A 13578-nucleotide genomic window follows, 5' to 3' on the forward strand; every position below is an offset into this window, starting at 1 on the left:
CAGCCCTAGGAATGAGAGGGCTCACATTACACCATAGTGAATGCTCCATGAGAAACGAAATTATTCTCTTGACCGAATCTGAATCAGTTCAAAACTTCAAATTCTTCTGTGGTGGCCATAGAAATTCAAAAAATTTAATTAAATCACATGTAAACCTTCTATTGTATTCTTTCTCGAAGCCAAAGATCCAATCTTTTTACCATATTTCTTAGTACAAAGGTTGTCATTGGTAAATCTCCCACCAAAGCAAGAAAAATTGGTGACACGGGAGGCACCAACCAAGAAAAAGGTGAAGATTCTCCACTGACAGGACACCCCCATTTGTTTCTGAATCTTGATTTCTGCCATGGTCCTTAACTTTTTTGTGCAATTTACATTATGGAAATGCATTTTTTATTATTTCCCACCACATGTATTGCAATCTAACAACGAGTAATTTCATTTTCTCCTTTCCATTTGACACTCACATTTTTGTGTATGTGTGTCATCGTACACACTTCTCTAATTTCTCGAAGTTCTCACCAACCCTTTCTCTCTGCTGCTCTCTGGTTCGATTTTATTTGAGTGTCTAATCTTTTTAACATTGCTTGTGATTACATTGTTGTTAAGTTTGTATTCATTGAGGGGTTACATTTGGATGTGGCTGCTGCTTTGATTTGAATGAAGTATCTTCGTGAAGATTCAGCTTTGGTGCTGCAGATCTTGTTTATTCTTCAAATTGGAGTATTAATTGTTCTGATTGGATTTGTTGGTTCCAAATTATTTTGAATTGTTTGATTTTGGCAGGTTCTGATTCCATGTTTTCCTTAGCAATTTTGCTGTTGATCTACTTTGCTTTCTTCACTGCATGTCTTCTTTTTTTGTTGTATTTTGATTTAAAGATATGATTTTGGATATGGTCATTGTGAGAACAAATCATTTTCAGTTTGAGTGATTGAACATCTAATCAAAACTCTGATATGATTTAAAAGAAATGGAATTTTTGCAATTTGTATACTTGTATGTATACTCACATTTGGTGTAATTTTGTTCAAGGTTTGTGTCTCCTCTTGTATTGAGTTGCAAAGGACCAAAGCAAGAGAAGGCAGATGGAATTTGAGAGCAGCAGTTGGATAAAAGATGGGGTTTGTTTCTATCCCCATCTCTTTGGTGGTATTATGATCACTTGTGCGCTGCTCAGTTTCTCAACGAGTTACTTCGGTATGATTGGTGTCCCACCCATGCCTCACCTTTTTCCTGACTTGAGGGTTTTCCACAAGAAAAAATCCGCTAAGAAACATGTTCGTGTATATATGGATGGATGTTTTGATCTTATGCACTACGGTCATGCCAACGCACTGAGACAAGCTAAGGTACTGGGAGATGAATTAGTTGTTGGAGTTGTCAGCGATGAAGAGATCATAGCCAATAAAGGGCCTCCCGTTTTGTCTATGGAAGAGAGGTTTGTATTTGCAATACATTCATTTCACTCTTGATTTTTACAACAGAGTACGCTTTCTACTCTTTAAGTTCATTATTCAACTTAAATTATGAATCTACCATTATTTGTCACCACAGCTTAGCTTTAATTTTTTATACGTTTTGTCTTGAATTATATATGCTGTGGAAAATCCACTTTCCTAAGCCTAGTGATTGGCCTTTTTGTTTCTTTGTTTACCACATAGGACAAGCTTGTTTATCCGTTTTTTGGGTTATGTAGTTGAATAGTTTCTACTTGAAATACTTTATTAAATACTCAATATTTTCATTCCTGGTCTTGTGTCGATCTTGAGCATCAAATTTCAGCCCAAAAGTAATGTCAAATGTATCTGCTAGCTCAAAGTCTACATTTAATCTTCCTCTTATATCTATGTCCTGAGATCAACTCACACAATAATCTGCATTATTGATCGATTCAGTTTGTTCAGTTTATTTCGCCAGTTTGGTTTTTAAAGATTCTATCAGCATGTTGTCAATTCCTATACTATCATGCATCTATAGATTTTTTATATGATTAAATGCCTGATTTTCTTATATCTCAGACTTGCACTTGTTAGTGGATTAAAGTGGGTGGATGAAGTAATTCCTAATGCTCCCTATGAGATTACAGAAGAATTTATGCACCGACTTTTTAAGGATCATAAAATTGATTATATAATACATGGTGATGATCCTTGTCTTCTTCCTGATGGAACTGATGCCTATGCTCTAGCTAAGAAAGCTGGTCGCTACAAGCAGATCAAACGTACAGAAGGTGTATCCAGTACGGATATTGTAGGTACTGTATTCCTCGTGTTCAAAGTTCATTTTTTTTGGTTAAACAATGCTTACTTGCTGTTGTATGAAGAAATCCTTTATTGATTTAATAGGTCCATTATTATAATTTTCCAAAGAACTCAAATATTGTTTACATCTCTAATGTTTCATGATTTTAATGATTTACTCGTCCAACTATGAACAACATGATATTTTTACGAGTTTATGATTAATTTGATTTAATATTTATATGTACAATCTACTCTGATTTGTTTAATTGTCTCAACTTATTAGCCTTTTATCCCTGGATTGTATTAAACAAAGAGCTATTCCCCGACACTCTAAGATTTGATGACTATATTACAATTTTAATTCTGGTAGTGATATGTATTTAGGAAGGATACTTTCGTGGGTGAAAGAAGCTAATGTCGGCAAACTATGCTTAGAATCATCTCAATCGGATGAAAGTGAAAATATAAACAGCAGCGCTACTAACAAAGTTCAAGCAAAGGGTGTCCAGGTTTCAAGTTTCCTCCCTACTTCAAGAAGAATTGTGCAGTTTTCAAATGGCAAGGTATCTTTCCGCTCTTTTGCTTATATTATCTTGCCGAACCTGAATGTCAAATATAGATCTTTAACTTAAAGTCTGTTCTCTAATAATATGGGCGACCTATGAAACATGGTTGTTGTTTAAATTTGCAAAATTGCATATTTATAAATTTTATAATGCTCTAATAGTCCTACAAGGAACTGTAACTAGAATATAGAGACCATATCCTGTCTATAATCGAATATATAAGTTTTCGCAACCAAATTTCCAGAATATTGTGTGCTCTGCTCTCAATTTGGCATGTGGCTCAAGGAACTGCAAAGTATAGGGCAATTTGATGCCAACTTGTTTCTTAAAAAACCATAGCAATGAATGAAATTTAGTATCCTTCTTTATGGCCTCCTTTTTTGTTTATTTTAAGACCAGATTTTTTACAAATAGAGTAACACTAAAAGAACCTGAGTTTCTAATTGTACTATAGCATTATCAGATAATCACAATTCAGTTACTTAGTAGCAAATGCCGATAACAGAGTGGTTAAACTGTGGTGTTTTCTTCAAACAGGAAATTTGATCATAGATTCTTCCCTGTTTTGGCTCTGAAGGATTTGCTGGTAAATTTAATTTCAGGGTCCTGGACCAAATTCCCGCGTTGTGTACATCGATGGTGCTTTTGATCTTTTCCATGCTGGACACGTGGAGGTATTCTTGAAGCTTGAAGCTTTAGTTCTCAGATCATTTTTTCAACTATATGTATACATTGTGTTAATATAAATTACATACTTGCTTCTGAAGACAACTGAAAGAATTCAGAATTATTTGCTTCTAAAGTGATTCATTCAATTCGTATATTTACCTGTTTAGGGTACAGTGTTTTTGGTCTCGATTTTTAGTAAGGAAAAGCAAATTTTGGAAAGTGCAAGTAGGAAATTACAATGTTAAAAATAGAAAAAATACTTCCCTTCTGTTCATCACTAGACTCAGATTTTCCTTTTGCGTTTGCTTTTGCTTTTCGGTTAACAGATTCTAAAGAGTGCCAGGGCACTTGGTGATTTCCTTCTTGTTGGTGTTTATCCCGACCAGACTGTGAGGTATGGATCATTTGCTCTGCGTAACTCTTGCAACTCTACTCTGAATAAATTGACATGTTTTAGCCTCGCCGTTATTCATGCTCATCATTTCATTTGCTGCAGTGAACTCCGTGGCTGTCGTTACCCGCTGATGACTCTCCACGAACGCAGCCTTAGTGTGTTGGCCTGCCGTTATGTCGATGAGGTCATTATTGGTGCGCCTTGGGAAGTCACAAAAGATGTGGTAAGTTGTTTCTGCATATTGATGAATTTTGTACTGGTTTTGGATGAATATTTGTATCTTGTTATATTTCCTAATATATGGCATGTTATAGATGACCACATTCAACATATCTTTGGTGGTACACGGGACAGTAGCTGAGAAGAACCCTTTCTCGAACGTGAGTTGAATCATTTCTTCAATTGTGGTGAATTTGAGCTACAGCTATATGTCGAAAGCACGGTGCTAAATATGGCTATTATTTTATACAGCGAAAACATGATCCATACGCGGTTCCAAAATCTATGGGGATTTTCCGAACGCTAGAGAGCCCGAAAAACATCACTACCACTTCGATAGCAGAGAGAATCATTGCCAACCATGAGATTTATTTGGTATTTTTCTCTAACATAGTAACGTTTTCTGTCCCATGTTGGAGATTCATTTCTGGACTTGGTTTATGAGTAATGTGCGGTTTATGTTGGCCACAGAAACGAAATGCAAAGAAAGAAGCAAGTGAGAAGAAATATTACGAGGAGAAGAAATTTGTGGCAGCAGACTGAGTAGATCCAATTTTGTTCTTAGGAATCCGTCGAGAAAAAGTTCGATTGTTTTGTAGAATTTTATTACGGCCAGTTTCACCTCTATCGATCGGTATGTATTTGTAAATTATCAGATGCCACCTCTTTTATTCGTTTATTTTTTCGCATCTTCTGCTTCAGTAGGTCGGTCGACCCCCAACCAATTCACCTCTCTCACTTCGCACACTCGTTTGAGCTCAAGCTCAACCAGATAACATCATCATAAACTAATCAAAGGATATTTTTGGTTGGTAAAACAACTTTAATCAAAATTTTTTCAATTGCAAGTGTTTATGGCACTTGTATTTTATGAACTTCTGATGCTCACTACTGGAGTTAGGAATCTTGCTCTTTTTAGGGTTAATGCATTCAATTCGTGGGGAGAAGATAAATGAATACCTAAAACAAAAAGGTGAATTAATGCTTAATCTCTCCAATCTTTTCGACCAAATATAACATAGAGTACATTATTTTAACAAGGTAGCTAATTTTTCTGTAACTATTCTTGACCTATTACGTCAGCATTTGATCAATTTTCGAAATCGCTTGATGGAAAAATGTCCCGAAATGTTGCTGAAATTACAGGTACAAAACCCATTTTCAGCTAAAATTCATTATTTTCATCCCCATAATTGAAACCTAATCGCTGGTGGTGGTATCTATATTTTTATTGATTATCACTTCTCACAATTTATAACCGTTGAAAAGCTAACTTATTCTGAAATGATACTTAAAATTAGAAGCTACCATTTTCATTTTGGACCGTCGCTTAAACATTTTATTTTAGGTAGTAGACCCTACAAATTCACTTACACTACTACTATTTTTTCTCTTCATATCTCTTACTTTATCATTTTTTTCTCTCTCTCTTCCTTTCCTATTTCTTTTTTCTTATTTTATAAATTATGCATTAAAATCTGTGACATTTTAAAAGTTTCTATTTTTTGAAGATGAGGTAGTAAATATTTGGAATCAAATTACATCGTCAAGATTTCATTGGATTGGATGAATTCGTCACCCATCCTCTAAATTCACGCCAAATATACTAGTGTTTTCCTAAACTCACGTATCTCATCTAAAAAGCACATTGATCCGATTAATATAAACAATCTACAACAATAAATTAAAAAAAATATATAAAAAACGTGCAATATTCCAAAGTTGTACTAATAAATTCAATTCATAAAGTCAGAAATAGTTCCCATCATTTCCTGCCAACATAAAGTACTTATCTTTCCTTGTGAGCTTAGTGCAAGTAAATCCTAACGCCTTAGCAATCTCATTTTGCACCAAATTTGCCACCACAAATCTCGAATCTCCATCACCACCAACGCCTCCACGCACCACATCTAGAAACCGGACCCCATACCTCACCCGCGGGTTCATGAGGAAGAACACCGGGTCCATCCACTTCGACCCGCCAGCTGTCGTCCCATAGAACATGCTGACGCAGCACTCCACCGCAACCGGGAATATCTCCTCGCTTACCTCAGCGAACAAAGGGCTAAATCTCAACAGATACGGCTCCCTACACGTAGTCCCCTCAGGGCACACCACGAGGTCGCCACCCTGGCCTAGCACCCTACACATCAATTCAGCATCCCGGACCCGGTTCCTCGTCAGCCGGACCGTCTCAATGACCGACACGGCCTCCGAGACCCTACTTAGACCATAGGTGACCGCGGTCAACGGGGTCCCGAGGCCGTAGTAAATGAAGACTGGGTCAAACAAGGTCTTGTGATTGCAAACATATAATATGCCCTTATCAAGGGGATTTCTTTTGGCGGCCAATTTGGAGAACGCCTTCGACTTACAAACCCTAAGATGAATTCCGAAGAAGCGAAATAGCGTCAGCGCGATTTTGGGCGGCGCTGTGAAGAAGATGATTGCTCTAGCGAGGGCGAGGGCGAGACCAAACGGGAGCCACACGAACATGAGAAGCGCGGCCACAAACGTCGGCCGGAAAGCCAGCCTTCCGTCGTGAAGGATGAGCGGTTTAGGGTATGAATGTCTTGCAAGTTGGCGCCAATTTCTCCTATCTTCATCGCTCACTAAGTAAATCTCCTACAATTATTCCAACTTCAAATTAAATTACAAAATAAAAACATCCATAATATTTGAGTAACATGAAAGAAAGAATTACTACCTTGTCCACAAAAACGAGACTAGTTTTACAATTTTAGGGCGTCTACCAAAATTAGACCAATTTCTAAATATAAAAATTTTAAATTATTTAAATACTAATAACGTGGACCACACAATTCACTTAAACTATTTCTACCACTTTTTCCCTTTTCTCTCCAATTATGCATTAAATTAAACCCGTGTTATTTACAACTTAGTCTACATTTAGTGAACGGAGGTAGTATAAAAAAAAGTAGTAGCTAGCTAGATTTGCACCTTGCAAGTGGAAAACAATTTATTTTGGAAAGGTTGGTTGGAGCTACAAACTCCAATGGCATTGGGAGTGATCACACCATCTAAAAAAGGCACCTTTCTTTCTTCCATAAATCCCAAAAAATAGCCATGAAAGAGTTTGAGATCTCTTCCAACAACAAAATCCACTTCTAGATAATCCATCAAGAAGCTCTCCACCATGACTTGAGGCAAACTGCTCACTGCAACCGTCGTCTTCGCCCTTCGTATGGCACGAAAGCTCTCGTCCCCCACGTCTGCTAGGAAGAACTTGGGGAGGACGGCCTTCCCCTCTTTAAATCTATCGGTCTTAAGCCCGAAAAAGCAGATCATTACCATGGCCTTGAAGGCGAAAGCGCGGGCACAAACCCTAATCAAAGGGTAGAGAAGGAGGAGGAGGAGTGACCTAATCGGGCCGCCCGCTTCAAACGCTACAAGCATGAAGTAAGGGAAGTGCGAAGGGGATTTCAGTAGGGCTTTTTCGACGTCGAAGATCAACACCTGGTTTTCGAGGTCGGATCTCTGCCCTAGAAACCGGAATTCTTTAAACTCGGTTTGTGATGTTGAGATGAATTCTTGGGGATTTTTCTTTGTAGGGGTTTTGAAATGATTGAGGAAAGTAGAAAAGAAGAGGGAGATGATTTTGAGAGCCATGTTTACAATTCATGGGATGGGGATGTAATGTAACATTTGCATGGAACTTGCTTGTTAATTTATAATAGTATTAATGGACTTTCTCTTATTTTGTGAACTTATTTTATGAAGTAGTAGTAATATTATACTTTTTTAGTCTATTAAAAATATGAACTTTTCAAAAGACATGAGTTTTAATATACAAATGTTAAAGTAAGATCAGAGATATAAAGAAAAAAGTTATTGAATTCTAAAATAGACATCCTAAAATGGAAATTATTTTTAAAACTGAATACTATCATATTAAGTATTAACAGCATTGCTGATGGTGATACATAAAAGGAAATTTGGGACCAACACTTTCTCCATCTATTTCAAATCTTGGGAATCATAAATTCAATAGATTTGGTGATATGGGTATATACAATGCCACAGTTGGCTAGTATATGTAATGTGTTGTAAGACCAACTATCATTAACCAAATCAACAAAATTTGTTCCTTTATATATTAAGTTAACTTAGTATGAAATGAAGATATAATTATTAATTAAGTTTAATTACTCACTGCGCACATCCTAATATAAATGATGCAGATTTTCACAACATAACAAATAAGAAAATTAAATTAAATTAAGTTTTCATTGAATAACTTTTAAATTAGGAGATTGGCACTCCGTATTAATATGAGTTCACACCAATTAATGTGAATGGCATTTATTTAGATTACTTAAATTACAGATGGTAGTATGTTAGTTGCATCAAGTAGTTAATGTTAGGAGGGAAATAATCCATATGTAGACGTTGGAACTTAATAGTAATAATAGTAAGCCAATCAAATAGGGAGCAAGCAAAATAGAAATATCATCTTTTTTCATATAAGAAAGTGGAAAATTGATGGTGATAATCATATGCTTTCTTGCTCCAACGCATTAAACTTTGACTCTATTATTGAAAACTTCCTATGTTAAGGTGCTCATAAGCTCACCATCTCTACACTCCAATTAATTTTACCCTTTACTTTATCGTCTTTTCATTTATTACGGAATTGACATACCACCGAATGATTTCTTTCATTTTTATTTTATTTTACTAGTTACAAAAATTTGTGCCCGCTAAAAAAAATACTCCACCATCAAAATATTCCATATTGATCCACCATTCTAATTTTATTTTTATTATGGAATCTACGTTCTATTAACTTATTCATTTAAATTTTAATGTATTTCCTTATCATTTATACTTTATTTTTCTATTAAAACTTAAAGTGAGACATTAGAACATCTCCAATCATTCCACTAAACTCAAACTCATTTTAGTGTAAATCTCATACTAAATATTGATTTTACTTCAACCATTTATATTAAAATCAAACTTAAAAGAATATTCTCTATATTATGCCTTTTTTATTCTCAAAATTTGAAAAAAATTTAGGTTTTAGTTTATTGTAAATTTAAAGATAGGTATTTTTTTTTCTAAAAAACCTAAAATAGGATTGATTTTTGAGTACTATTGAAGCTAAATACCTATCTTATTTTAGATTTTAGTGTACCCTTAAAGATGGTCTTGTTAATAGACGGAAGAAGTATTAGTCAATGTTAGATCAAGAATACCTACTTTACTAGTTAGGCATCACTCGTCATCAATGAATGTCTCTTTCCTTTTAAAATTTTTAATCGCTTACATCTTTGATTTTTTTATATTAAGAAATTGTGAGATTAATATATGAGATTTTGTGATTTAGAGCTTAAATAACACACAAGCATACATATATACAGTGGCGGACCTATATGGGGTGTTGGGGACCCATGGAACCCCCAACAATTTCACATATTACTATATACTTTATATTCATTAAGTAGAATATGGTGACTTAGCACAGGTGGTAAGTGCCTTGCCTAGCGTTTTCTCAGCCTGTGTTCGAGTCCCATCAAGCTCAACTTGGCTTTTACTTGTATTTTTACTATTTTTCTGATGTTTTTTAATATTTCTTACATCAATTATACACAAAAAAATCATATTTTATGTACTTCACCAATTAATCCATTCAAAAAAAAAAAAAAAAATAGCTAGTATTTTTTTTGTGATGTTTATTTTTTTATTTTTCTACAACTATTATACATAAAAATTTTCATGCTATATAGACTTCATTACTTAACTTATTTCAAAATTTATTCATAATTAATATTAAGTATTATATACACATATCTAGTTTCTATATCATCTAATTAAATCTATCTCATTACTAATTTCCATCGCATCATAATAATATCGCAACTTTCGACTACGACTACATCAAATAATACCTTACAATTATTATAAAAAAATTGGATCCCCCAACTACAAAATCCTGCGTCCACCACTACATATATATATATATATAGGGGTGCATTACCCTCCTTATCACCCCCTAGTATAAAACATAAAACTAATATAAACCCTTGGATCTATTAATCTAATGGCTTTGATTTAAAGAATCGCCGTACATTATTATACCAGTTTCGTACATTAAGGGCAATTTGGGTATATTACTGTTACATCATTTATATAGATTAGTACATTAACTTAATGTGTACATTAATGTGTTAATAATGTACATTAATGTGTTTTAATGTATATACCCCTTCTACGTAATGTAGATTATAATTTTTTTACTAATTGACGAAAGTTATATCCATTCCCCAGGGGTTTAGTAATCCATGAGGTTAGGGTGTAGTACTGACTCAGTAACACAACGTTCATTAAGGTAATCTTGTAGATACTATACCCTAGCCCTATGGATGAGTTAACCCTAGGGGACTGGATCTAACTTCCATCGGTTAGTGAACTTATGTTAATATGATGGTACTACACCCTACCCCCATGGACTACTAAACCCTTGGTGAATGATGTTAACTTTGGGTCTGATGTGTAATGCGATGCTACATTATCATGGGTGTATCGTACATTATCATAGGTACATCGTGCATTATCACGGGTATTTCGTACATCACTCTCCGACGGGGTATGGATTTGTGAATTTGTGGATGCTATATAGTATAGCTTCCATCCGCGAATTCATACCCCGGTACATTATCATAAGTATATCGTACATTATCATCGGTATATCGTGCATTATCACGGGTATTTCGTACATCACTTTCCGACGGGGTATGGATTTGTGAATTTGTGGATGCTATATAGTATAGCTTCCATCCGCGAATTCATACCCCGGTACATTATCATGAGTGTATCGTACATTATCATCGGTATATCGTGCATTATCACGGGTATTTCGTACATCACTCTCCGACGGGGTATGGATTTGTGAATTTGTGGATGCTATATAGTATAGCTTCCATCCGCGAATTCATACCCCGGTACATTATCATGTTTATATCGTACATTATCATGGTTATATCGTGCATTATCACTGGTATTTCGTACATCACTCTCCGACGGGGTATGGATTTGTGAATTTGTGGATGCTATATAGTATAGCTTCCATCCGCGAATTCATACCCCGGTACATTATCATGTTTATATCGTACATTATCATGGTTATATCGTGCATTATCACTGGTATTTCGTACATCACTCTCCGACGGGGTATGGATTTGTGAATTTGTGGATGCTATATAGTATAGCTTCCATCCGCGAATTCATACCCCGGTACATTATCATGGGTATGTTGTACATTAAAGCTTGAGAATTGTACATTAGAATACAATTTTCATACATCAACATCATGTACTAATAGAACATAATGTACAAATATAACAACATCATGTACCGAAATCATGTACAATTGTGCTTTACCATTTTTACCCTTTTTGATTATTTTATTAATTTTTAAATTCCACGTAGTGGCATCCATATCAACCATCAGATCACACCTAATCAAGGGATGAGATTAGTTTTCCCTTTTAACAGATTTTTACACATTAATCTGAATACACCCCTATATATATATCCCTATATATATATATTGTGATTATAATAAGAACTTTCTCATTGTGTGCAAAATGAATCGTGCGAATTTTTGGGGACTATACCGATCGAGTACAACGTTGTCGTCAATTTAAATATACTAATATTTTTTTTGAAAAAAATATATAGAAGAAGAATGATTGAACAGAATGTGTAGGGACTTGGTAGAAGAAGAAAAATACATGATCTTGTTTCACACCACCGATGATAGAATGAAAATAAATACCTCTATCCACGAAAAATATTGTTGATTTATTATTTTAGATCCTCCACCAAAATTTGTCTATATTTATTTAGTTTTTCTCATTTTTCAATTACTATACTTTAATAATTTATTTTCTCTATATTTTTATTAATTTTATATTAAAATTCATGTCATTTACGATCAGTGGACAAACACATAGTATTGGGGACCCACATAACCCCAACAATTTCAAATTTCACCTATATAAATATTTATTGTGAAATATTTTTTTATTTTTCTACAACTATTTATAAATAAATAATTTCAACTTTTATACTTCATTAATTTACTTATTACATAATTTATTCATAATTAATAATATAAAATAAATACATATCTTTAGTTTAATTATTTCTATCTCATTACTCATCTCCCTCGCAATTTCCGGCTATGCCGTAAAAATACCCTACAATTATTATCTATGCATTGGACTCCCAGCGTCAAAATTTTGCGTTTGTGTCTGCCTCTGTCCATGACTACGACTATTTATTAGAACGTAAGTGGTAGAAAGAATCTTGTAATAGATGAAGGCAAAGTGGTGTGATCTTTCAGATCAAGGAAGCAGCCTACAACATCTTATACTCGCGTTTCTCTCATGATCAGGTTGTTCTTCACCTCCCTGATAGATGATGTTTGTTACTCCCTCCGTCCCAAGATATTAGAGCCCTTTCTTTTGGGCACTGGAATTTAGGAGATGTTGTTTAGTGGTGTAAGTGGAGTTGGTAGTAAAATAAATTTTTACCATAAATAAAAATTAGTCAAATATGTTGGGACACCCCAAAAAGGAATAAAGGTCTAATATCTTGGGACGGAGGGAGTATGATTTTTCGGGTGACTGTGGAGGTATGGCACGTCTTGAGTCACTCATCAGGATACTCTTCTTTCCCTTGGAAAGCTTTTTTCCATGGGATTTTATTCCCAAGGATTTTAAGGAGGCCCGCCCACCTAGGGTTTTAATGGGTGTCTCAAGACACTGCTCTTTTGGGACTCAATATCAACCTTGATGACTTAGTTTCTTCCATGGACTTGTTGTGTTTACTCTGTATGCTTAGTCTACGTAGTGTCTAGTTGATGTTGTTTCCTCCGGGTATGTCCGAGTGTATGATGTAAACGTTTGATTTTGATGATATTTAATTTATTTATTCATAAAAAAAATATATGAATTTTATGAGGTCTATGGATTATCGAAATGACATATGAAAATCATTAAGTGCAGTTTTAAATTTTTAAATTCAGTTACTACAGTTATTTGATAAACCTGGTTAGTTGTAGAGGTGCTCACGGTTCAGGAACCGGCGGTTACGGTTCGGAACTGTCGGTTCCAGTTTTGGATATTGTTGAACTGGAACCGAACTGCGAGGGTGTTTCGCGGTAACGGTTCTGGTTCAAAAATAGCCGGTTTCGGTTCGGTTCCTAACCGCTGATTTTTTGCGGTTCCGGCTTAGTTTCACAGTTTATCGGCAGTTTTTTGCGATTCCGATTTGGAACCGGCGGTTCCGGCACGGTTTCGGTTAAAAAAAATTTGAACTTGGACCGAACCACGGTTCAAAGATCAATGATTTCGGTTCGGATAAATTCTCACGGTTTCGGTTCAGAACTGTAACCGGCGGTTACGGTTTCGGTATTAAGCGTTGGTTCGGTAAACCTTAGAGCATCTCCAATGGC

General features: G+C 35.1%; 2 protein-coding genes across 3 annotated transcripts; one reads left to right on the forward strand and one right to left on the reverse strand.

Annotated features, from left to right (window-relative positions):
- Positions 1-147: 147 nt before the first annotated feature.
- On the forward strand, positions 148-4783 carry LOC125186501 (ethanolamine-phosphate cytidylyltransferase-like). 2 transcript variants are annotated; one of them, XM_048082870.1, is made up of 10 exons: positions 148-289; positions 1036-1441; positions 2022-2257; positions 2631-2809; positions 3415-3486; positions 3808-3875; positions 3978-4098; positions 4190-4255; positions 4347-4469; positions 4566-4783. In XM_048082870.1, the coding sequence occupies exons 2-10, from the start codon at positions 1089-1091 to the stop codon at positions 4635-4637; spliced, it is 1290 nt and encodes a 429-aa protein (XP_047938827.1). In that variant the 5' UTR covers positions 148-289; positions 1036-1088; the 3' UTR covers positions 4638-4783. The 2 variants fall into 2 exon arrangements, with proteins under 2 accessions (XP_047938827.1, XP_047938828.1); XM_048082871.1 differs by lacking the exon at positions 148-289 and adding an exon at positions 436-548.
- A 991-nt stretch (positions 4784-5774) lies between these two features.
- On the reverse strand, positions 5775-7762 carry LOC125186500 (probable glycerol-3-phosphate acyltransferase 2). Its single transcript, XM_048082869.1, has 2 exons — positions 7056-7762; positions 5775-6719 (listed from the first exon to the last, which is right to left on the reverse strand). The coding sequence occupies exons 1-2, from the start codon at positions 7722-7724 to the stop codon at positions 5844-5846; spliced, it is 1545 nt and encodes a 514-aa protein (XP_047938826.1). The 5' UTR covers positions 7725-7762; the 3' UTR covers positions 5775-5843.
- Between the last annotated feature and the right edge of the window lie 5816 nt (positions 7763-13578).

This window comes from Salvia hispanica, chromosome 5, assembly GCF_023119035.1.
Source record: "Salvia hispanica cultivar TCC Black 2014 chromosome 5, UniMelb_Shisp_WGS_1.0, whole genome shotgun sequence".
Taxonomy (NCBI): domain Eukaryota; kingdom Viridiplantae; phylum Streptophyta; class Magnoliopsida; order Lamiales; family Lamiaceae; genus Salvia; species Salvia hispanica.